This window comes from Gymnodraco acuticeps, unplaced genomic scaffold (assembly GCF_902827175.1).
Source record: "Gymnodraco acuticeps unplaced genomic scaffold, fGymAcu1.1, whole genome shotgun sequence".
In the NCBI taxonomy this organism is placed as follows: Eukaryota; Metazoa; Chordata; class Actinopteri; order Perciformes; family Bathydraconidae; genus Gymnodraco; species Gymnodraco acuticeps.
Window position 1 is genome coordinate 2,907,387 of NW_022990590.1, and position 22,433 is coordinate 2,929,819.

The 22,433-nt window shown below is 42.7% G+C and overlaps 1 protein-coding gene across 3 annotated transcripts in view; it reads left to right on the top strand.

The window, feature by feature from the left end:
* Positions 1 to 22,433, top strand: part of LOC117554280 (kelch-like protein 29) — a 217,804-nt gene that overhangs the window by 180,580 nt on the left and 14,791 nt on the right. For all 3 annotated transcript variants that reach the window (XM_034228635.1, XM_034228637.1, XM_034228638.1), the window contains one exon: positions 20,064 to 20,257. In XM_034228635.1, the coding sequence (XP_034084526.1) occupies positions 20,064 to 20,257 (194 nt within the window). The remainder of the gene's footprint in view (positions 1 to 20,063; positions 20,258 to 22,433) is intronic.

The following is a 22,433-nucleotide window of genomic DNA, read 5'->3' on the forward strand; positions in this document are numbered from 1 at the left end:
GTTAGGGTTTTTCGGTGAGAGCAAAAGGTGCAGAGGAACGAATCTGAGCCGGAGCAATTTAAATGGTCACAGCTGCGAGTGTTGTTACGGAGCGACCGAGCCCCTCTTACTATCGTTAGAGTGGCTCATCAGGGAGAGGATTCGCTTTCTGAGAGTTGAGTGGTGTACTGTGTCTGATTCCATCCACTTCAGCATCATCACTTCAACTGAATGTCGTCAACTGTGGCCCATTCAGCTTGGCTTTTTCTTATTATTTTTCTCCTGTATTTGTATAAAGTCTTCGACATTCAATCCGACATAGAGAAGTCTTCTTGCCGGAGACTTGGATTTCTAGAAGCACAGAACATGAATACATATTGTGTAGATTCAATCATTTGATTCACATCGTCTGAGTTTTGTAACATTTGTCCATTTTTCTTTCCTGTAACCTGGGCTGAGGAGTGGGTTTCAGCAGAGGCAGGGAGGGGGCTACCTCCCCTGCACGGCAGAGCGAGATTAACCAAAGCAATCAAAAGAACATTACTGAGTATATTAGAGCAGGCCGCTGCCGCTCATTACCTAGCGTCTCAATTGATCTCCAAAGCTGTTCGCAATGCACAACAGTACTCCAAATGAAACAGCCTAATTTGATATTTCCCCGTAATGCTGCCATACAGTGTCGTTATGACAGGGGGCAGGTGGAATATTTGCCCCGTAATGGAAAAGCATTTGATTCCTCTGTCTCTGAGCTGCTTAATTTGAGAGCAACCACTGCATCTAGGGCATTTGCAGCTCCGAAGAAATCAGCGCTTCACCCCATGATGCGTTTGTATGTGTTTCGCCGTCTTTGCCCTTGTGTGCTTTTTGAGCAATCACAAAGCTTCTCCGAGGCCCTTAGCAACTGGACTCAATTATCAGCGTGGTAAAACTTTAACCTACTTTGCCTCCCTCCAAGAACTGCCAGAGGCCTCCTCTGCTTGGTATTACTGCCCCAGTGCTGCACTCTCGAAGGTTGCGCCGGCTTGGGAGAAATAAAGCACTCTCCGAACAAAATAGTTGAACTCTTAATTGTGAGGAGGAGAATGCATGGTGCTGTGTCTGAAGCAAAAACATCTATAGCAAGAGGTCGAGGTCGTATTCAAAGGCCTTATGTAAAAGCTAACAGGTCTCTCAACTTGTTTGGCAACATTTGTCAGGGCAGTCAACAGGCCTGTTTCTAAGCAACCAAGGCTTTTATTTTGTCTTTTTCAGAAAGCACTATGTGGAGCGAAAGTCGAAATGTAGTTAAATGGTCTAAAGACTCTCTTTCTTGGAAATAATATAAAATACATGAAGGTTTGTGCTTTCAGAGAGGGTGAAGATATATGGGAATATTTTCTCACGGGAGTTCCTGCTGATGTGCTATATTAAATTGCCAGTTTTGTGTACATTTTCTTTTATGATAGTGATAGCAAATGCATTATTCATTGGTTCAGATTTCCATTTAAAATGTACCTTTTTATTTTGAAAAAAAAGACCTGCTGTAAATGCTGCTTTGTTGATGAATTGTAGAATAATCATCTAGTAAATGCTGGCAGTGTGGGCTGCATGCACCCTGATGGAGACCAGAATATCAAACTACATTCAATGTGGAGAGGGGCGACAGCTGTGAGATGGGAGAAAAAAGTAGATTACGTTTTTGGTTTACCATTAAGTGTTTTGGAATAACCGCAAGACGGAAATAGGACCAATACATATTGTAATATCTATTGATATATGCAACTAAATAAATGTAAATGAATGTTATGATAAACTCTCCCACTTGTATTTAAAGGTCCCATGTCATGGCCATTTCTACTGATCATAATTCCATGGTTGAGGTCTACTAGAATAGATTTACATTGTTCAATGTTCCAAACTCACATTGGTTTCTCATACAGCATCTCTGTATAGTATGTGTATTCACTCTCTGTCCTAAACGCCTTGTTGGAGCTCCTGCCCCCCCCCCCCCCCCCCTCCCTATGAGCTATGAGCCCACTGTGCTCTGATTGGTCAGCTCGCCCACTCTGTTCTGATGAGTCCACCACCGTTACAGCGGAACATCAGTGATTATGTGTTACAATGACGTTAGCAACCAGGAAAGGACACCAGTAAGGACAAACATATGAGAATGCTGCGTGGGGTCTGGGTGCCGTGTTGGCCGGACGTTGCGCGGCTCGCTGCTGCGAGGAGCGGACAGTGTGAGCCGTGTTACTGGTGTCGTTTCCTGGTTGCTGCGTGGGGTCTGCGAGACACCGTGAAACTAAGCCTGAACTCAGCATGAGCACACACACACACACACTCACAGGCTCAGCCGAAACTTCCATTTGGCTTGCATATGTAAACAGAGCTTTATAGAAATGAGGCATAATGGTTGCGTCCTGCAGATTTAACCTGTTTTGTTTCTGCAATATTATTTTCAAAATACTTCACCCTAAAGATGAGGATGGCAGGAGGAAATTACCCAAACACTTGTAATGTTATATTTTAAACGAGACATGTTCTGACATGTGCTTTAAGGCAACTATGACGTTAAGATATCATTCTGTTATGCCCTTAGAGAGAAAGTACTTTGTTGTTTGTTGAGGTTGTGAAGCAAGACTAATGTGGTCTGTTATGCATAATTTACAACGAAAGTTTTGGAGAGAACTTACTGCCCTGAACATAAGTTGTCAACTTCAAAAATGTTCTGGGAAACACAGTATTAATTAGTAGTGAATGAAAACGTGGCCTTTTCTACAAGCATGCTGAAGCAGTACTGTACATTTACGCCTTTGGGTAAAAAAACGATCTCTAATAAGAGATGCAAAGGCTGTTTTACAATCCCACATCACTTTGCGATGCAGGTGTTATTTATCTCTGTAGGAAGGTAAACAGTGATGAAAGGAGGTGACAACAATGACAGAGCTCGACAGTTCTTGAATATCATGGGATTCTCTATTGAAACTGATGGACGGAGCATTTAATAATAAACTATTCCCAGATTAAATATTTAAACAATGTGAAGGAGATGGCATGCAGGCATGATTTGCCACTGAATATGCATGATTGTGTAGCAGAGGTAGAGCGAGCTATTTCTAAGCTTTAGGAGGATTTTTGACACTAACAACAGGCAGCTGGTCTGTCAAATCGACTCAAAAGAAAGGGGCTGTGAATCACACAATCGCAACGTCTTGGGGAAGAGCTTGACAGATTAACAACAGCAGTTTATTCCATAAGACTCATAAACAGTTCATTTTATTCCTCAACTAAATTTCTTAGTAACAAGATGGCACAAAAGCATGATTATTTGTGTTATAATTAAACCCAGCTTGAGAACTATTACATTGTAAAAACAGTCAAACTGATGAATTATGGAACCTTTTCTTTTCTTCTTATACATAAACAGCAATGTATCGGAATAAAGGCTTATTATTAGGGCTGTCAGTCGATTAAAATATTTAATCGCGATTAATCGCATGATTGTCCATAGTTAATCGCGATTAATCGCAAATTAATCTTACATTTTTGATCTGTTCTAAATGTACCTTAGAGGAATATTTTTCAAGTTTTTAATACTCTTATCAACATATGAGTGGACAAATATGCTTTATGCTAATGTTTATTATCATTTGAACAATGACACATATTCTCATGAATATTAAACACAACAACCTGTGTGTGTGTGTGTGTGTGTGTGTGTGTGTGTGTGTGTGTGTGTGTGTGTGTGTGTGTGTGTGTGTGTGTGTGTGTGTGTGTGTGTGTGTGTGTGTGTGTGTGTGTGTGTGTGTGTGTGTGTGTGTGTGTGTGTGTGTGTGTGTGTGTGTGTGGTGTGTGTGTGTGTGTGTGTGTGTGTGTGTTTGTGTGTGTGTGTGTGTGTGTGTGTGTGTGTGTGTGTGTGTGTGTGTGTGTGTGTGTGTGTGATGTATCGTTGGAGCTATGTGCAACTCAAGGCATATGCTCGAACGGGAGCTGCCTGGACGCTGCAATCATGTTGCGCACTATCCGTGCTGAGTGTGCTGACTTTTCGTACACTGTCTGGCTTCCTGCATAAAGTCAAGTGCTCGGCGCAGTTGTGGCGAAATGTCGCTCCTCTGTTTTCATTTAAACAGCTCCATATCCGTTAGCGCAGCTAGCTAGCACCAGATGCTAACAACAACAATGCACGTAAGGTCTCTCTCTCGCTCGCTCGGGCCACACATACACACACCCTCCCGGTCCTCCCAACAGCCAGTCGGTGCCTGCCGGTGAGCGTGGAAGTGTGGTCTGCCACAAGCGGGCGGCAGGAGCGGGGCTGTCAGCATCAGCTTGCAGATGGTATTTTAAACTCGATGCGCTCTGAAACTACGGGGCGGCCGAGGACAAAAAATACACATGCGTTAATCGCGTTAAAATAATTAGTGGCGTTAATTTTTTTTTGCGTTAAAGCGTTATTAACGCGTTAACTTGACAGCCCTACTTATTATATAACCTTGGCATGGCTCTCACTCCCACGCAGGAGTGACTAAAGTTTGCTTCTGCATACTGTACATTGAAAACAGCTTTTCGACCTTAAATTATCATATTTTAACTGAAAAAATAACAAAAGGTAATATATGAATCACTACATAAATCTCTAAGCTGAACAGGAAACACTTGAGGAGTGTCACGTCCAGGCAATTTCTGAAGGCATTTGTTCATATCTGCTTTGATAAATGAGCCTCATTAAGTGCTGAGCCTTTATTTTGTAGCTAACCACCAGATTTGGCAGGTGTGTCTCTACTGTGAAACTCAGTTGGCTCTAATGCCACTCTGTAATGTTGGGCCAAAACTGGAAAAGATAGTAGAGACTCTGGCAGGGAGGCTGCCAGTCAACAGCAGGACTAAACCCTGTCCGCTGCAGATAAGGGAAGTAGCTACTCAAGGCCTTTTTGGTCGCCTCTGCTCAAGGAGGAACAACTGTACAGGTCTGAAGTGCAGTTGTGAAATAGAGAGCTAATAGCATTCAGAAATCATTAGTCAGTGTATGTGAATGGCTGCCTTGTTTGATATGCAGATGGCTGGTGGGGATTGCATCTGAAGGCTGGGGAATGGCATGAAACGGTGCGACAGCCAGACTTGATTTGCTCCGCTCATAGAGTGATTGATGCGGAGATTGTTTACACACGCAGCCAATCTTTCCCAGCGTGTGTGCATCTGCATTTCTGTGCGCACATGTGTGTTCCCGTTCTCATTGTTCCTTAAGTATATGTACATATATACGGCAATCTGTGTACACACTTGTGTTTATTTGTCTGTCCATCTGTGTCCGACTGCATGTATGGCTCTGAGCTCTGGCTCTCAGCACCCTGACTCCTCATTTGCAGTCCTTCCTGCCTCCCTCGCTCCCATCTCTCCATCCCTCTCACTAAGGGTTTCACGCTCCTAACCGTGAAATTCACCCACATTCACAATTATGTCTTCAATCAGAGCCTTCTCAAAGCTAAGGATGCAGCCTTTCTTTGGTAACGGCAGGAGGTCCAAATCAACACTCAAAAGATTGCGCAGGCTTACTCCTGTCCCTGCTCTCTACCCTAATCACTGACAGATTTTTAGGGATGGGAGCAGTCGAGTTCGGAAGGCTTTTAACTTGCAATCAGGTACCACGGGCCCGCATGCTCCTCAGCATGTTGATCTTTTGGCAAACCAATATGATTGCAGAAATTGAATAATTCATGGTTGTCTAATGATGTGTCAATCACAGATGGTTTTGTTTTATTTATTGCACGCCATGCACAGGTTTGTGCGTCCTCCCATCTCTATTGCAAGTTAATATTGCATGAAGACTGTTAGCAACATGACACTGAGTAGAGCAACTAGCTTTTCTCATCAGGGATAGTGTGCTGTTTTCTAACAAGTCTGGAGGAGAGGAGAGCAATTTGCCTTGCTCTTTTTTTTACATATTTTCATACTCAAATGACCCTTTTTGAATGGCAGTACATAAAGATGTGCCCTGGAAATCTGCGGTTCTTTATTGTACATTGGTTGTTGTTGTTGTTGTTGTTGTTGAATAAGCGCCCCTGCTCTGTGTATAGTTATTCAGGCGTTTGTCATATAGCGCTGATTGCCAAATGTATGTACTTTCCATCACCCTGAAGGTTGTTGTTGCTCTGACTCAACCAATGCCTTCATTCTACTCTGGACCCATCTCTCCTCCATGTATTTATTGTGTTAAAAGTTTTCTTTATGTAACGTAAACTACTCGACCAGGGTTTTTTCTTTCTGTTTCATAAACCTTGGCTTTGTCTGACACAAGAGGCACATCATAAAGCCTTGAAGACCTTGCAGAGAAATGCATTAAATGGCTCCCGGGAAGTTTCATGAACCCAACCATGACCAAGAACATACAGCGAGATGGAATTTCCAGCGGGAGGCTTCATCACGCCTCGCGCTGCACACAGCTAAAGTCCTCTGTGGGCGGCTCGGTGAACTGACAAGTCCTTAAGTACTTGATGTCCGCGGGCGGTGTGCAAGATGGGTTGCCAGTCACCCAGAGAAAGGTCCCCTTCTGTGGGGCGCCAGGGGTGGGAGAGACCCCGCGTTGCACTCATCGAAAGACGAGGCTGCATCTGCTCTTTGAGTTGTGGCGTGGCAGGGGTTTGCCTCCTGGCTGCCCGTATGAGCGCTCTAACGGGGATCCGCTCTTTTGTCTACAGGCAAAAAGGAGCTGTCAGGCAGCCAGAAAGAGGAGACCATGGTGGGTCCGGGGCATTCAGACTCACACATAGTGCCCTCCACCCCCAGAACTGCATTTTAAATCACACCTTGCGTGTATACTGGCAGCTTTTATCCATGCTACACACAGAAACTTGGAGATGGAGGTACTTTGCCCATTTCAGCTCCCTGCCCAACAGCACTCTCTTTTGGAGACAGAGGGGAAATAATCAGCGGGGCGATGATGCTAATAATAACGGAGCGCCCCGTCGCTCTGCGGCCCCAGGTGGTCGGGGGGCCGTGCAGCGAAGAAGTTAAGAAAGAAGGAGGGCGAGAGAAAAGTAGCGAGCCAAAAAGAGTTTAGCAGCGCAGAGCGGGCAGGAGAAGATGAGAGGAGAGTGTAGATGCAGCGGCCCCCAGGTGGGCCTGTGAGCTCCGCACAATCAGTCACACTGGAACCAATGGGCTCACTCTTCTCCCCTGAAGTCTCTCTACACCAATAATGAAGTGATGAGCTGTTGTGCATGTCTTTAATATGTCTATGGGTGTTTTTTACTGTTTAGATCTTCCCCCATACTAGGTCAGACAGTGCCTAGGGCTCCTTGTGGTTGGAGAGGGGTGGTGAATGTGGGGTTTGGGGGGCTGCGTTGCCGGCCCTAGTACCCTTGCAGTTATGGCACTGTAGTCGGGGACAACGGGCTCCCAGAGCCCCCCTGCCGAGGCGGTTCCCCCCCTGCAGAGCTAATCCCCTGCTCCTCAGGATTAACCAACTTCACAGCGCTGGCCCCTACTTCGCTGTCAAGGCACCGGCTCACCCTACAACCTTACCCCCTCCACCACCCTCCCCCTCACGCACTCACATACACCCTCATTACTCCTCCATGGTACCCCTCTCCCCACTGAAACGTCAGTGTGTATTTCCTCTCCTCTCGTCTCCGTCTCTCTCCTTTCCTCTGCATGTTATAATTATCCTGTTTGCTTTACATCAAAGCAAACCGTTTTCTAAACCATGCCGCTTTAAGCTGCTGGGTTTGAAACATTCTTAATATATATTTACTACATGGCATCCATTGGATTCCTCCCATTCCACCACAACATCAAACTATGTTAGCAAACTCTAAATGTTTTCAATTTTAAGAAACACTTATGAGGTAAATAATCACATGACATTAACCACTTTATTAGCACTAAGGCTAATTAATAAAGTGTAATTTGTCAAGTACTATGATATAAAATTAAATATATTTGAGTCAAGCTCCTTAATCTGAGGATGACCTACCTGCAGACAAATTGAAAGGAAACATGATTGGTAGCTGCTGCCTTAAATATAACCCTGCAACAAAACAATTCAGATTTGACATTTACTATGAAAAAAAAGGTCTTTAGATTCTAAGTGATCCATTAACGAGCCAATCTTTAAGTGGTCAGCAAAAACTAAAAACGATGAAAAAAACTACCGTGCTCCACCTGAGTGCTTTCTGTACTCTACCTGTTCACATCTGAGTGTTTAACTTACATTTAAACGGTTATAATAAATAGCTACCAAATAAGCCTGTGTGAATGTGTTAATGTTAAACCTGTGTGTATCACGCTGTATGTGTAAGCACAGCCATTTCCCATCTCCATGGAGGTACTGTGTGATTTTGAGGCTCCAGGGCTGAGAGAGAGTGGGCCCAAATCAGGCAGATCATCACGTCTATTTCACATTTCTCTCTCTCTCTGTGCCATTTCGCCTCCCTCTATCCTCCCCCCAGTTTCCTATTTTAACCACTATCTCCCACCTCTGTTCCACTGCTCCCTCCATCTCTTTACAGTGCCGATTACGTGGGCAGGAGATGATGGGCGTATTTGGGGCCTTCGAGGCCGTTGATGTCCAATACGTCTGACATGCTCTAGCAAAGACATTGTCTGCTCTTCCTCGTCTCCTAATGGGCGCTGAGCAATCGGAGACATGGAAGTAGATGATGCAGAGAGTTATAGAGAAACATTGGAGAGCCGCGGCAGGTGTGCCCAAGGATGGTATTATGGGAACGGTGGAGAGAGGCTGCAGCTAATGATAAGTAGGAGCTGTGTGTGCTATCACCTCCCTGATAAACGACGGGCTGGCACTTTGGACAATTTCCAGCCTTTACCAACAGGCAAGTCATTTTTCTCTCGCCTTCTTTCGGTGCCTATTTCTACCCTCTTACTCTCTAGTTCTCATCCCTCTGTGTCAAAACAACACATAAAAAAAGTTCTGTTCTCTCTCACATCAGGCTGCCACCTAGTCCCCCGGTCGTTCGTGCCATCAGTCAGGTTGCAGCAGTGTGTTGTTGGCTAATTATCAGTGGTTAGGGTGTGACAGATGCTGCCGAGATGGTTGGCAGTCAGTCCCCCCCCCCCCCAGGAGGTAGCAACAACTGACCTTTAGAAAGCAAAGCCCTGGCAAACCATCGCAATATCCAGACACCGCACCCAGGGAGGGATCGTCACTGGAGGTGTGTGTGTGTGTGTGTGTGTGTGTGTGTGTGTGTGTGTGTGTGTGTGTGTGTGTGTGTGTGTGTGTGTGTGTGTGTGCTGGTGTGTGGTGTGTGTGTGTGTGTGTGTGTGTGTGTGTGTGTGTGTGTGTGTGTGTGTGTGTGTGTGTGTGTGTGTGTGTGTGTGTGTGTGTGTGTGTGTGTGTGTGTGTGTGTGTGTGTGTGTGTGTGTGTGTGTGTGTGTGTGTGTGTGTGTGTGTGGTGTGTGTGTGTGTGTGTGTGTGTGTGTGTGTGTGTGTGTGTGTGTGTGTGTGTGGTGAAACTGCTCGCATCAACAAGAGATAAGTGCGGACACGGTGCAACTTTTGTCTCCTTGCAGTAAGCATTTTCATTTATAGCAAAATTGGAATAATTTATTAATGGGCCCTATTCAGGGGAGCCAATGAGAACCCCTCTTGCTGAAGACCCTCTTTTCTTAACTCGTTTTTTTATTGATGAAAATGCTCTTAGTTTTCTCTTTTTTAAATCCATTGAATGCATATTTATTATTAACCCTCCCCAGAGGAGGTTATATTCTCAGTTTGGGTTGTGAATGTGTTTCTCTTGGAAACATTACTGGCCTAATTTTCATAAGACTGTGTGGAAGCGTGTAGCATTGGCCATTGTTGGACCCATTTCATACTGTTGTGAATTTTCTTTGTTGGAACAACTTTGGCAACGGTCACGGTGTGTCCACACAGCAGCTTTGACCAAATCTTGAAAATCCTGGAGCTGGGCGTGTCTGACAGCTTGGGGATTTCGCGACCAACAACCAATCACATGAATATCACATGAATCTCCCGCCCCCGACATACAAAGCAAAACAACCCGGTTCTTCTACACTATTGTCAAATAGGAAGGGCTATGATGAACATTTATTTTTTTAACATTTTGAACATTTATGAGATTAATGTCTATGGTGCTATTTTATGCTACATTCCATGCTGGCTAATGATACTGTCTATGCTTGCTAGCAACGAAGTACACTAGCAACGAAGTAAACTGGATATAAAATCCCCAAACAAGCGAAAACCTACCAGTTTCACCCACTGTCTCTGCCACCTCCCTCCATGCCTGGTTCCTCCGGTTTGTATCCCGGTAAGTAAATAGGGACTGGTCATAAAGAACCGGGTGATTTGCTACCGCAATAACTAAGTTCTCCTCCATTTTTGTGGAATATAGAAATGAACTGCGGGTCTGGTTCTCCCAGTTTGCACGCGGTTTGATTGGCTAGCGCTTGAACTGTCAGATTTGCATAAACGGATCTGATTGGCTGTCGCTTCCAGCTCAGCCTCAAAAGTTGAACATTGTTCAACTTTGGAATCCTGAACATCCTGGAAATCCTGGAAATCTTCGCCTCGCCCCCCCACAATGCAGTTCGGCGACAAGCGAGGGAAAGTGACGTCATCCCCATTCAAAGTCAATGGGCGGAGACGCGCTGGAAGCGGTGGACAAATCGCCAAAAGCTGCTGTGTGTACGGACCGTCAGAGCTCTTATTGTTTCCTTCTAGTTGAACAAGATTACTTGCAAACAGTACAAACATACTCCTCTTTATATGCAGATGACTTGATAATAAACAACACTGTCACCATACATTTTTACAACAAAAAAAACTGTGATTTTCTAAAGACACAGCTTATCTATCAGACAGGCTGTTGCTACAGCCACAATCTCCCCTGCAATTTGAGCATCATTTTTTGTTTTAACCCCCCTTTCAAACCACCTCTACACACCCCACAGTGCCACAGTGCTGCCATACATGGCTGCTATCAACACAGGGGCTTACTCTGTTAATGAAGTGGGGTCTCAGTCTTCTATCTCCTGTCTAGTTGTGAAGAGAGCTGAGCAGTAATTGGTGTATGACCTACACCACCGGCAGCACTCTTGTCCCCTGTCCTACGTGACATTCCCATCCAATTAAATGTACACACATTCGCACTCAGAGACAGTAAAAGAGAGCACACTGACTATTATCATAGCTCCCTAAATTCCCTTCCAGATAGTCTTTCAAGGTGCCTTTTTAAGTTTTCATAAGGGTTGCGCTGCACTTTCGTACAGAATATGTGTGTGGGTATAAACACAGATTGTGTTCTTCTCACACTTTGAGGAAGCACAACATCGGCTCTGAATGAGTTCATTTGCAGGGATTATGGGTAAATCTGTCTGGCCAGCGGATGGATAGCTCTCTGTCTCGCATGGATTAACTGAAGGCTACAATAAGGTGACAGGTCCGCATCCATCTGTTGTATGTGTGTCTGCTACAGTCCACTATTTGTGTGTGTGTGTGTGTGTGTGTGTGTGTGGCAGTGGGCATTTGTGCTTGGTGTATACACGTATGTCTGTTATTAACCTGAAATGGGCTGCAATCCATCAGAGTTAATGAGTTGTGTATGTGTGTGTTCTCTAACAGCGATGGCAGTGGAGTGTGTTTTGTGTGTGTGTCTTTTGGCTGACCTTGACATCAGTCTGTCAGAGGAACACACTCTTACGCCTTCCATACGGAGAGTGAGACTCCATCAGATCTCCAGATGTCATCAAACACAATCAGGCAGGTGTGTGTGTGAGCTAATAATAAGCAAAGCACCTGTGCCCTTCAATGAGTGGGATTTGTCAGCAGAATTATGCGATTACAATAGCATGCAAATACCCAAACATTTACATTTTTGAGCATCTCCGAGCCCCTCCTAAGTAAGGAAGGACTGTGTAGATTTCACCGTCAGACATTGATTAGCAACCCGGGGAGAGAGAACACGGTTACAAACAGCTGTCACATGCCGAGAAAATCAACACGGGGAATAGAGGTGCATACAAACAAGTTCAAATTAGTTGTCACAAAGCTGCCGTTTTTGTTTTCATCTCTGACAATTTGCGCACTGCTGTCTTTTGTGAAATAGAGTGTGGTAAAAGGTGAGTTTGTGAGTGTGTTAACCCTGCCACATTTGACCAGAAAAAAACATCTAGCACAACAGTCAAATTGCATGTTAGATTCAACGCTGAGATCATAAGGGATCTCCAGCACTAAAATACACCTGCTAACTGTTAATGAATGAACACGTGTCTAATCAACCACATACCACAACATTGCATGACTTTATCTTACTACATCTGGTAGCAGGCAATAACATAATAAATAGTGCCGAAGCTTAATCATTTTTACTGACTGGCAGTTACATTTGATCATTAAGTAATCTTATCTTTATACATTTTATTGTATTTTTTTATTGAGAGCACACACAATTATAACCAAGTAATGTTTTACCAATTATTATAACTTTAACATATGTTTTTGATACCAAGATAATTTAATAAGCAGTCATTCAATAAGTGACTTATAACATAATAAGGAAAAAAAGGCATCGGTGTTTTTGGTTCAGAAATGAGCAGAGAAGGTTACTGTACATACCCGCCTTTTATTAAAGTATGAATCACGCAATTCTTAGCCTACTTTATTGGCAATTGATGCTTTGTTTGGTAGTTGTTACAGTATTTCTCCTTCAAGACCAAACACAGATGGCTTCAGACTCTGAGAGGTGCAGTAGTTCCAGTGCAGCTTTCATTGTATTTGAGTATAAGACATTAAACAACTATAACAGTAGCTTTATATTTAGATGAAGACAATCAATCAAAGAAGGGCAAATGTGTTATAAAAAATTAAAATGTTACGACCAAAATCCAATTAGTTGTTCGCTATAGATACTCAATGATATTGTAACCGATTGTCAAACGTGTGGCAGTCTGAGAAAAACAATGTCATTGATGGTTTGTTGACATGAGAGTGGAGGTGCCCAACAGACAGCAGGGGGATAGCGGAGGTGTGGGCAGGCCTCACACTTTCTGTTATGTGCTCTGACACACAGATGGCAGCTGACACAACACAGATAAACTCCGTCCTCTGACACACACACACTCTCCTCCTCATTCTCTCTCCCATTGGTCTTGATGACTTGATGAACATTTAAATGAACGCAAAAACTATTATCATCCTTTTCCTGGTTTTGCTATTCCTTTAACTTCTTTAGCCCTTTCAGTTCGTCGCCCTCATCTACATAGCATTTTGCTAAGGTGCTAGCAATGCATTTTGGTTGAGATACTATAAATATGCAGAAGGTCTCAGTTGAATGATTTCAAATGAACACCCACAGTCCCTATCAGCAGCCTGCTTTGTCAAAACAGCCCACCTGCACAGTACAACTGCGAAGCTAATTCTACTTTAAAATGAAAGTTCAGCAGACATTTTCAACTGCATTTTTCCTACCAGAACTCTATAGCGTCCTTTTATTGTCTTGGTGGAAGATTTCTTGCCACCTAGCTGCTAATCAATATTCCTGGCAAACGTGAGAAATGTTAATGTAAGCAAATTATTTTTGTGAGCAAATAGTTTTCAATGCCCTCCAGGCAGGAGCTGATTCAAACAGAAGCCCTGGTTTCCTCAAGGCAAATCACAAGCCTTCAGTTCATTACTTCTGACAGCAAACAGAGGGCTATGAGGGATTGATGCACTCCCATGTACGTGCTCTCCCTCTCTCTTCTTGTGCCTGTTCCAAGGCAGTATAGAATCCATGTCAAACAACTGTCAAAGATGGCAAGGCATGCTAAATGTATTTGGATAGTAAGTCTCCGGGTTTAATTACACTCGGCACCAGATGGGGAAGCTTGCAAACTTGGGGGATAACTCTAACATAAAGACAGTCCGTGTCTTTATAGTCCCTGATTGTCTAGTTACCAAACACAGAAATCTCTTCACATTGTCAGCTCTTCAGAATCAACAGAGGAAAGGTACATTTAATACATAAATACATGTAACCCTTTAGCCCGTATAAACACAGCTTTGAGCTTAATGCTAACATGTTCATAAAGATGATGATAAAATGCTGACGATTAGCAGTTATGTTTGTTATGTTCACCATCTTACATCATTATGCAGATGCTTGCTAATAAGCCCTAAAAACGAGGTATGGTTGTGGCTGATGGTCATGTCTGTTTTGCCGGTACTTCTAACATTAAAGTAAAGGGATCACAAAACTTATTTTAATGATTCATTTAGAGTGACATGTCATTTTGTCCAACAGTTGTGGAGATATTTCAATCAGTAACAAACCACTAGATATTGCCATCCTTGGAGCTACATCACTAGCATGGGTACAAATACAATCAGTGCCATAAACCTGGGTAAGAACTGTGTAAAGATTTCAACTAGTTCGCTGTAATCAAGACCAAATATGACACTAAATAGTTTATTTTGCAATCAAGGCAAATGTACCCAAAAGACTAGCACATCTTTAGCGATACATGTTGCTGCATTCTGACGTTTTGTGTGGGCAGCCAGAGGAGAATACAACAGAGGGGTAGTGTCCATGCGAGTCAGATAGATAGCTGTGGTGTAGCAGAGATTAATGCACATTTCTAACTTGAGGAATGCATTGTTCTTCTTCTTTTTTGTATTCAACCAACTACTATTGCATTCCAGTCCACGCACCACATCTTTAAAGGTTACAATGCGGTTGTTTTGGACCTGAATTAATGTTTTGTCTTTCCTTTATTCCTCGCTATGAGCTATTTGAATCTCAAGAATGTTAATGTGTGTGATACTGTAGCTACTGTTAAGGCAAGTAAGGCAAGGCAAGGCAAGTTTATTTATATAGCACTTTTCAACACAAGGCCATTCAAAGTGCTTTACAAAAAATGAAAGACATTCAGAAAATGGCATTTAAAATCATTCATTAAAAAGAAAAGCTAATAAAATAAACATTAAAAGAGTCGGCATGGCATTCCACTGTGGTTATAACTGCATGACGCACTCTTCAGCCACTTAATGGATCTTTTTGTCAGCATTGAGGTGCATGGAGCCTGAGTGGTTTTGTTATCTAAGTGAGGCGTCTTTCCTTCTTGCTCCCCACTCTCGTTTCTCACACACACACACACACTATGCTGTAGTTTGTATCTCAGGGGAAATGGATACGTGTCAGTATCTCGGAGACTGACAGCCCATCCATTATAGCTTATCGCATATGTGTGTTTCTGTGTGAAAGAGTGAGGCAGAGATGTGTGGAAAAATACGTGGCTCATGATCCACACACCCTGCAGGTACCCATATTAGTGAATTGGATGTGATGCCCGGGGCGCCTTCTCCATGGTGAGGTTGCATCATCCGTGTGTTTTGGGGAGTGAGAGATAGACAGAAATGTACTATGTAGGTCATGTTTGAAAGATGTAGGATATGTGGTCAGCTTCAAGAGACCAACATTGGTCAATAATGTGCATTATTTTCCTATGAGTTCAACTCTAGTCATCTAATGCAACAACATTAACACATTCTACCTCCTGTTCACATTATATCACACTTATAAATTCATATTTGTTCCTCTGTTCCATTGCAGCTTCACTAAAAACAGAGAGAGAAACAGATGGCACACACACAAGGCTCTTAGACGTGTAATGCCACCGAGCACATCCAATAGAGGGCTTCATAACGGCGTTTACAGCATCCATTCATTTTTATGCTCTCTGACTCAGATGTACGTTTCCTAGTAAATGATAGAAATGTGTGCCCCAGGCGCAATATCTGCATATGCTCCACATTCTCTCAGCACATCTGTGATGACGTCATCACTGAGAGCGATAAGGGAAGCCCACGTCCAGAGAACAGAGATGCTTTTTAGAACAACAGCTTGCTGCATAAATGCAGGCTAAAAGCAACCTCAAAGAGGGTACATCTAAATCATGTATTTTCAAAGAGACTTCAATTAAAATATAGAGCTAGCTCAGCAGATCTCCTCCACCCTGTCATCCTGGAGTAAATTGTCCTGATTACAAGCCCAGTGTCCTCTGGTTTTCGCCTCGGTTACCTCGACAAAAAGGCAATTGCAATATAGCTGAAATTATCTCTGTGGAAAACAAAAGTTGATGATACACTTTTCGTTCAGTTGTTCAGTCAATTGTTCATGCCGTTGCACAAAGCATGAAAATACCTTTTTTCAGGCACATTACCAGAATCACATTAAATATGAGGTGCAAACATCGCTGACTCAAAGCTGGCCATATTAGGTATAATATATATATATATATATATAATAAAGGACTGGCTTATCTAAAGCCAGTTGAGTAGCACTTGAAATGTTTGGCTCTATGAAACCTGATGTACTTATATGATTCTGTTTTCTTCAAGGTTGTGTCTTCCTGGTCGAATGTACTTATTGTAAGTCGCTTTGGATAAAAGCGTCAGCTAAATGCAATGTAATGTAATGTAATGTATAACTTTGTCAACAAAAAACACATGTGAGCAAAACGTAATTCATTGTTATACTTATATCTAGGTACTTCCTGTGCCATCAAATCCATCAGTATTATTTTACTTTGCCTTTTGTTTAAAAACAAAAGTGCACAATACAGACTGGCAAAGTGTTGAGAAACGGCATTACACTTTGATGGTTCGCACCTTTGGTGACTTTTAACCACTTTAAATCCACTCTAAAACTTAGAATAGATATAGAACTGAAGTATATGTTTAATAAATTGTGTTATATGCATAAACAAATATTATCTATTTCATTATTCATGCTTAGGCATATTTAACCAGCCAGCAAATACCAACAAATCCAAGTGTGAATTGTCATTCAAATGATGCATAGTCCACCCCCACCTTAGTATTTAACACCTGGTATTTATAATGCTCCATACTGTAGGTGGCAGATTGGCATATTAACGTTGGATATAATTCTTCATATGCACTATAGAGAGCATGTAAACAGGACGGGAGGTGGTAAACCTGTCAGCTGTCAACATAAACAAACATGGCAGGTGTAACATTTCAACTTCACCTGTCAGACATTCTGCTTTGTATCCAAACAGGTCAGTGGAGAACAAAGGCCAGAGAAACGTTAGCTTGTACTCTTTTTTCATATTGCGTGGGTAGCTTTTACACCTGGCTGACATGGAATTATAACTCTTATTTGTTGGCTTGTCAGTCGCAGTGGATGGGAGGAGAACAAACATGTGTATCTTTATCCAGATTACAGAACATACAGTAGAGGGACGGCACATTTAGTTGAAAGAATGGCCTCTCTCCTTCATTCATAATCTCTTGTCTGCTCTTCCTATCTGTTATCCTGTCTCTCTTCTTACACAAAAGAACACGATCCTACATTGTCTGCTGTGTTGTAACCCGGCAGCTGCATTTTGTGAGATGATTGTCCCTGTGTGATGAAACAAGCCCAGTCAGGAGCTACAGCCGATTACGTGGCTTCATGCAGTGATCACTCTTTGTGTGTAAACACTTTAGAAAAAAGCAATCGATGCAATGCAACATGTTGATGGATAAACTCCAACAGTGACATTGAAAAATCTCTGTCTACCTTTGCTGTCTGACGGAGAGATTCAGAGTTAAGAGGAGAGATGTAGGCTTTGTAATGAACACAGAGATTTTGTTTGCTCCCTCTCTCGTTCTATTTACTCTTCTGCCTTACCATATGCAACCGCTCTGAGAATCGTTTTAGTTTCAGTCCTTATGTCACGGTTCGCATTAGATGCTTGATGGTGGATCACACGTGTAATGAATCCAATCAGATTCGTGACCTCTGAGGCGCTGAGTTGTTTTGACCTGCACATGTTAGTCTTTATGAGAACTCCTGACCCTTTTGACTGCATTACAGCTGTGCCATGTTAACACTAATGGCCCTTTACAATTATTTCTTGATCCGCAGTCTAGCATGAGCCAAATATCATCCAACCAAGTTAGAATTATAGTGGTCGTTTTGCATGACAGATGTCTGTTTTGTCTCTTAAGTTTTCTCACCGCTTTAAAGTGGGTAGGAACAGTTGAAAAAAAAAAACGTATTTCCACCAACCTATCAGAACTTAAAAAGTCCCTTTGGGATTAGACAGTGAAGCCTGTGTGAAAGTGCCGAACACTGTTGTTAATAGAATGGCCACTTGAGGCTGGAGCAAAAGGGAGTTGAGCTCCATAGAACCCTAAGTTAAAAACTCATGTTTACAGCCTGGTACCAAAGAACGTGTGAAAAAAGTGTCCCCAATGAAGACTACTGTACCGGGTTTGAATTGTTATGTTAGTTTACTATTTGAATACTATTTTGAAAGCCTTTAAGTAAGCATTATTAAGAGTCTTGGCCACTTTAAGTGGCAGGTGTCCTCACAGGTAGCTAGATGCTTGCTGTCTGGTAGCATGTTCTAATGTTAGAATAGTCCAAAATAAACATCACGACAATACATCTTTCAGAATTCCTAACTAACTTTAACAGTAAGAATGTGAATTGTGGTTTTAAGTTCTTTTTTCATCATCCAGACCAGCGACTAGTCTTATTGGTTTTTTGTTCCCATCCCCTAATCAGCTTCACTCAGCAGTGTCTGACCCTTAAATGTATGAACCTCCCCCGAAGTGGTCCAAGGGGTAATTACATCTGCCAGAGAATCAGGCACGTGTTAGTCCTTCTATCTCAGCAGGGCTCAGTTACTCAACCTGATGCTAGTGTGTGTATGTGTGTTTCTGTGGGTGTGTGTCCTTGTTTAAACAGTGCTAATTGGCACTCTGGAGTGTTTCGACTCCACCTCTCCCAGAGTGTCTTGTGCCGCCACTTTATCAGACTGCCAGTCGATTTTAAATCCATCCCCTCAGCGGGTGTTGCCAGAAACATTATCAGAACCCCAAAAGAGAATTTCCCCAAGGGCTATTTCACTTGCTCCTCTCACTCTCCTATCTAACGGCCTTCTCACAGGAAGGTAGAGGCAAACAGAGCTTCCGGGCATGTTTTGAAATTGCTACAGTAAAGCATCCATAGCCAGAAAAAATCTTTGCACACCTGTGAGCCTTGGACGAGTACATCCCTAAAACTGCACAAAACCCCCGATGACGCATTGCTTCCAATGAAGCCTTAAATTGCTTTCAAGTGAAAGAATGGGAATCTACTACTTTTGAGCAGTAAGCGTTTGAATGTGAGGTTGGTTTTCCTGGGGGACATTGGCTACAGTTTTTGTTTTATGTAAAGGTGTTTTTCTTTTATATCAAGACACAACATTTATTAAGAAAGGTTTGCTTTAGTTTGAATGAATGTGTGTTTTAATCACAGATCCCGTAGGCTCTTTAATGAGGCCTTTTCAAGCTGGAAGGCTGTCAGAGCTGCTGCTTTGATCAGTGGCCCATGGACACAGGATTACACTGCTAACACGCTACGCTAATGGAGCCATGGGGCAAAAACACACTTACAAACACGCCTCTAAACACACACCAAACTCAAATTCAAATGTAGTAAATATACATAAAAACACATTCAACCTCTAACAAGGGCACAGTGGCATAAGCCGGTGTCTTGTTGTGATGCAGCCCATTATGTCAGGCCCTTTCATCTGTTTGTGGCGGTTTGGGTCGGCTGAGTTCGAGGCTCGCCGCTAAAGGCTCTGCCAAAGAGGGCTCAGAGAGAAAGGTCCAAAGCTCGGCGCTGACACACAGCCCAACTCTAGAGACTAATGGTTTGTAGCTCCCAACATATGTTGCTTTGTGTAATTGCTTTAATTGCTGTCATTGTACGTAATGGTTGGTCTTTTTCATCTTCCCTGGTGATGTAGGCATTCTGCTAATTATATCTGGCAGCCCCGCAGCCACAATGAGAGTTTCACAGCCATTTCAGAGCAGTGGGAACTTTTAAATCTGTAGTTTCTGTATACTATCAATGTTTGTGTGTATGTAAATGACTGAGTGTGTGTTAGAATAGCTTATGAATCATTAGAGTTCAGATCATTTAGAAACTCCCCATCGTGAATCTGTTTAATGGAACTGGGGTGAGGTTTAAACCTTAACCGGCTTTTCCTTCCAGTTTATTTCGCTGTGGTTTTTAATTTGTATGCATCCAAGGTTGAAATGACAATGTTGGTCTAACAAAAACTGGAATTCTCTTTTTCTTTCACTCCAGGTACGACACCATCACCAACCAGTGGGAGACAGTTTCTCCTCTGCCGAAGCCGGTCTACTCTGCAGCAGCCACGGTGTGCGGAGGGAAGGTCTACGTGTTTGGAGGAGTGAACGAGGCCGGACGCTCGGCGGGGGTCCTGCAGTCCTACGTACCGCAGAGCAACACCTGGAGCTTCATTGAATCCCCCATGATAGGTAAGGCAGGTGACAACACCCATGGTTCTTTATCTATAAATGTGGTTTCTTTCACACACAAGCTTCAACACAGTGCAGACATGTCCTCAGGGGACGTGTTGCCATTTTTGCCATCACCTTTTGTGTGATACCATAACTGTTGCTTCCTTTTAAACCAGTCGACCAAGTTGATATATGTCCAACTGCGTGGTTTCTCTTTCCTTATTATGCCTCTGCATTTTCCCTATTTGCAAGGGAATTAACCACACACCAGCAGAAGAAAACTCATGAATATTAATGTCTGCTTTTTATTAGTAATGTAACACTGAAAAAGGCACACATTGCAGTATTACTGTTCTCATTTATATGCATGCTATCCTCTAATCCTTGGTCATTGACTATCTTGTTAGAGAGTCTTTGGGCCACCATTATGGTTCCCATGGTTGCCTAGCAACAGTGTTTTCACAAATCTACCCACTTGAATGTCTTCCATATCATGTGCTTGACTTTTCCTGTCAAACCTATAAAATACCGATGGCCATTTGAAGAAAAAACGGTTGATGACTTTATGAGGCTGAATCCTTTATTTGGGGCTTCTACTCCACTTTGTACCATAAAAACACATGACGTGACATCCCACGTTGACATGCTTGTTCGTTTGATATATTGCTATATATATATCAATATCTCCTGTGTGTTAAGGTGAAGATAAAAGCCAGCCTTTAAGAACATTAACGGTGGTAAAACCTCTACAAATGAGATTTGAGTGTTGTTAGAATGTTAGTTTATTCATGTCGATTGTTGACCCACACTCAGGAAACAGATAATTCATTGGTCAGTGTGACCTTTTTCCATCCTAGTTGTTTTCTTCTTATCATTATTTCCTTCCTACTCTGTGTTTAACATTATTCACTTGTTATTGCTCTATCAGTGTAATGAGAAGACCATAGTTTGCTGCAATGTTTTGGACCTCTCTGTAGTTATTCACCGCAAAAACCTGCAGCCACGTTCCAGTCAGAGCCACCAGGGTCCTTGTAAAGGATGCAGCATCAGAAGAAACACTTAAAGTAAGCTGCCATAACTCCAAGGTAGTCGGAAAAACACAAATGGTACGACCCTGCGTGAATCAAAACACTGACAGATGTGTTCCCGCTGCAAAGATCTTATCAACAGGCGGGGTTTTTTAAATATGTTTTTTTGAAAGGTGCAGTGCCGCAGGGATGATTGCTATTGATTTGAACACATCCTGTGAGTCTTTCCGTTTAACATTTGGTTCTGGACGACACTGTTACACACTGACACATATACCACACATGGAGTGTAAACCTATCCCACAAAAATGCTTTCTTTTGTAGAGTTAGATTGATACCCCTGCTGTCTGTCGATAGATATATGAGGAAATAGCCAGTCGGACTCCAAAATCCAACTACCAGCAACTCTTTGTTAATAACATGTTATATCTTGTACATTTAATCTCAACTATGTCCTGGTTAGGAGCTTTAGCCACTAACCAGTCGATTTGACCAGAAATGTTCCTTCAAATCAAATTGTCATTTTTGGCTTAGTTTTTTCTACTAAGTTAACAAAGAAATATAACCTATGCTAAAATGAGATAATGCTAGTGGGGGCAGCCTTGCACTTAATGGCCACATATGATCCTGGTATCAGTCTTCTTTAGTACTTTCACTCTGCGAATTTCCCCAAATGTCAAGACCATCAATTTAAAGCTGCAGCTGGAATTAATACTTTGAAGCAAAAACATCTATGTTTAAGTACATTTTGATACATTTTCAAAAAAGATTGAAATGATCTATTTCATGCCAGATCATCCCATTTAAAATGTTGGCAAAGTACGTAATCTCTAGGGGTAGAGCTGTCCAGATGCGGCTCAAATGGCGGAGGAGAAACACTGGATCATAAATGTATTTGAATTCAACTGTTTCCTGACACAGTGGATCATTAAAGCACTGGAGCAGCGGCACTTCCGTCAGCACTGATGCCTAGTTCCTCCCTCTCTGTTATTAGAGCCTTTTCAGAGACGCACTACTGCGAGCGTAATTCAGATTATGTAACGCTGGTGTTTGGGGCGAGAGCTGAATGGTATTACTGGGCAGGAAGAGAAGCTGGCAGAGGAGGAATGAGAGCAAAGTCTGTCGAGTAACACACACATGGACGCAGATACACACAGCCTCTACTT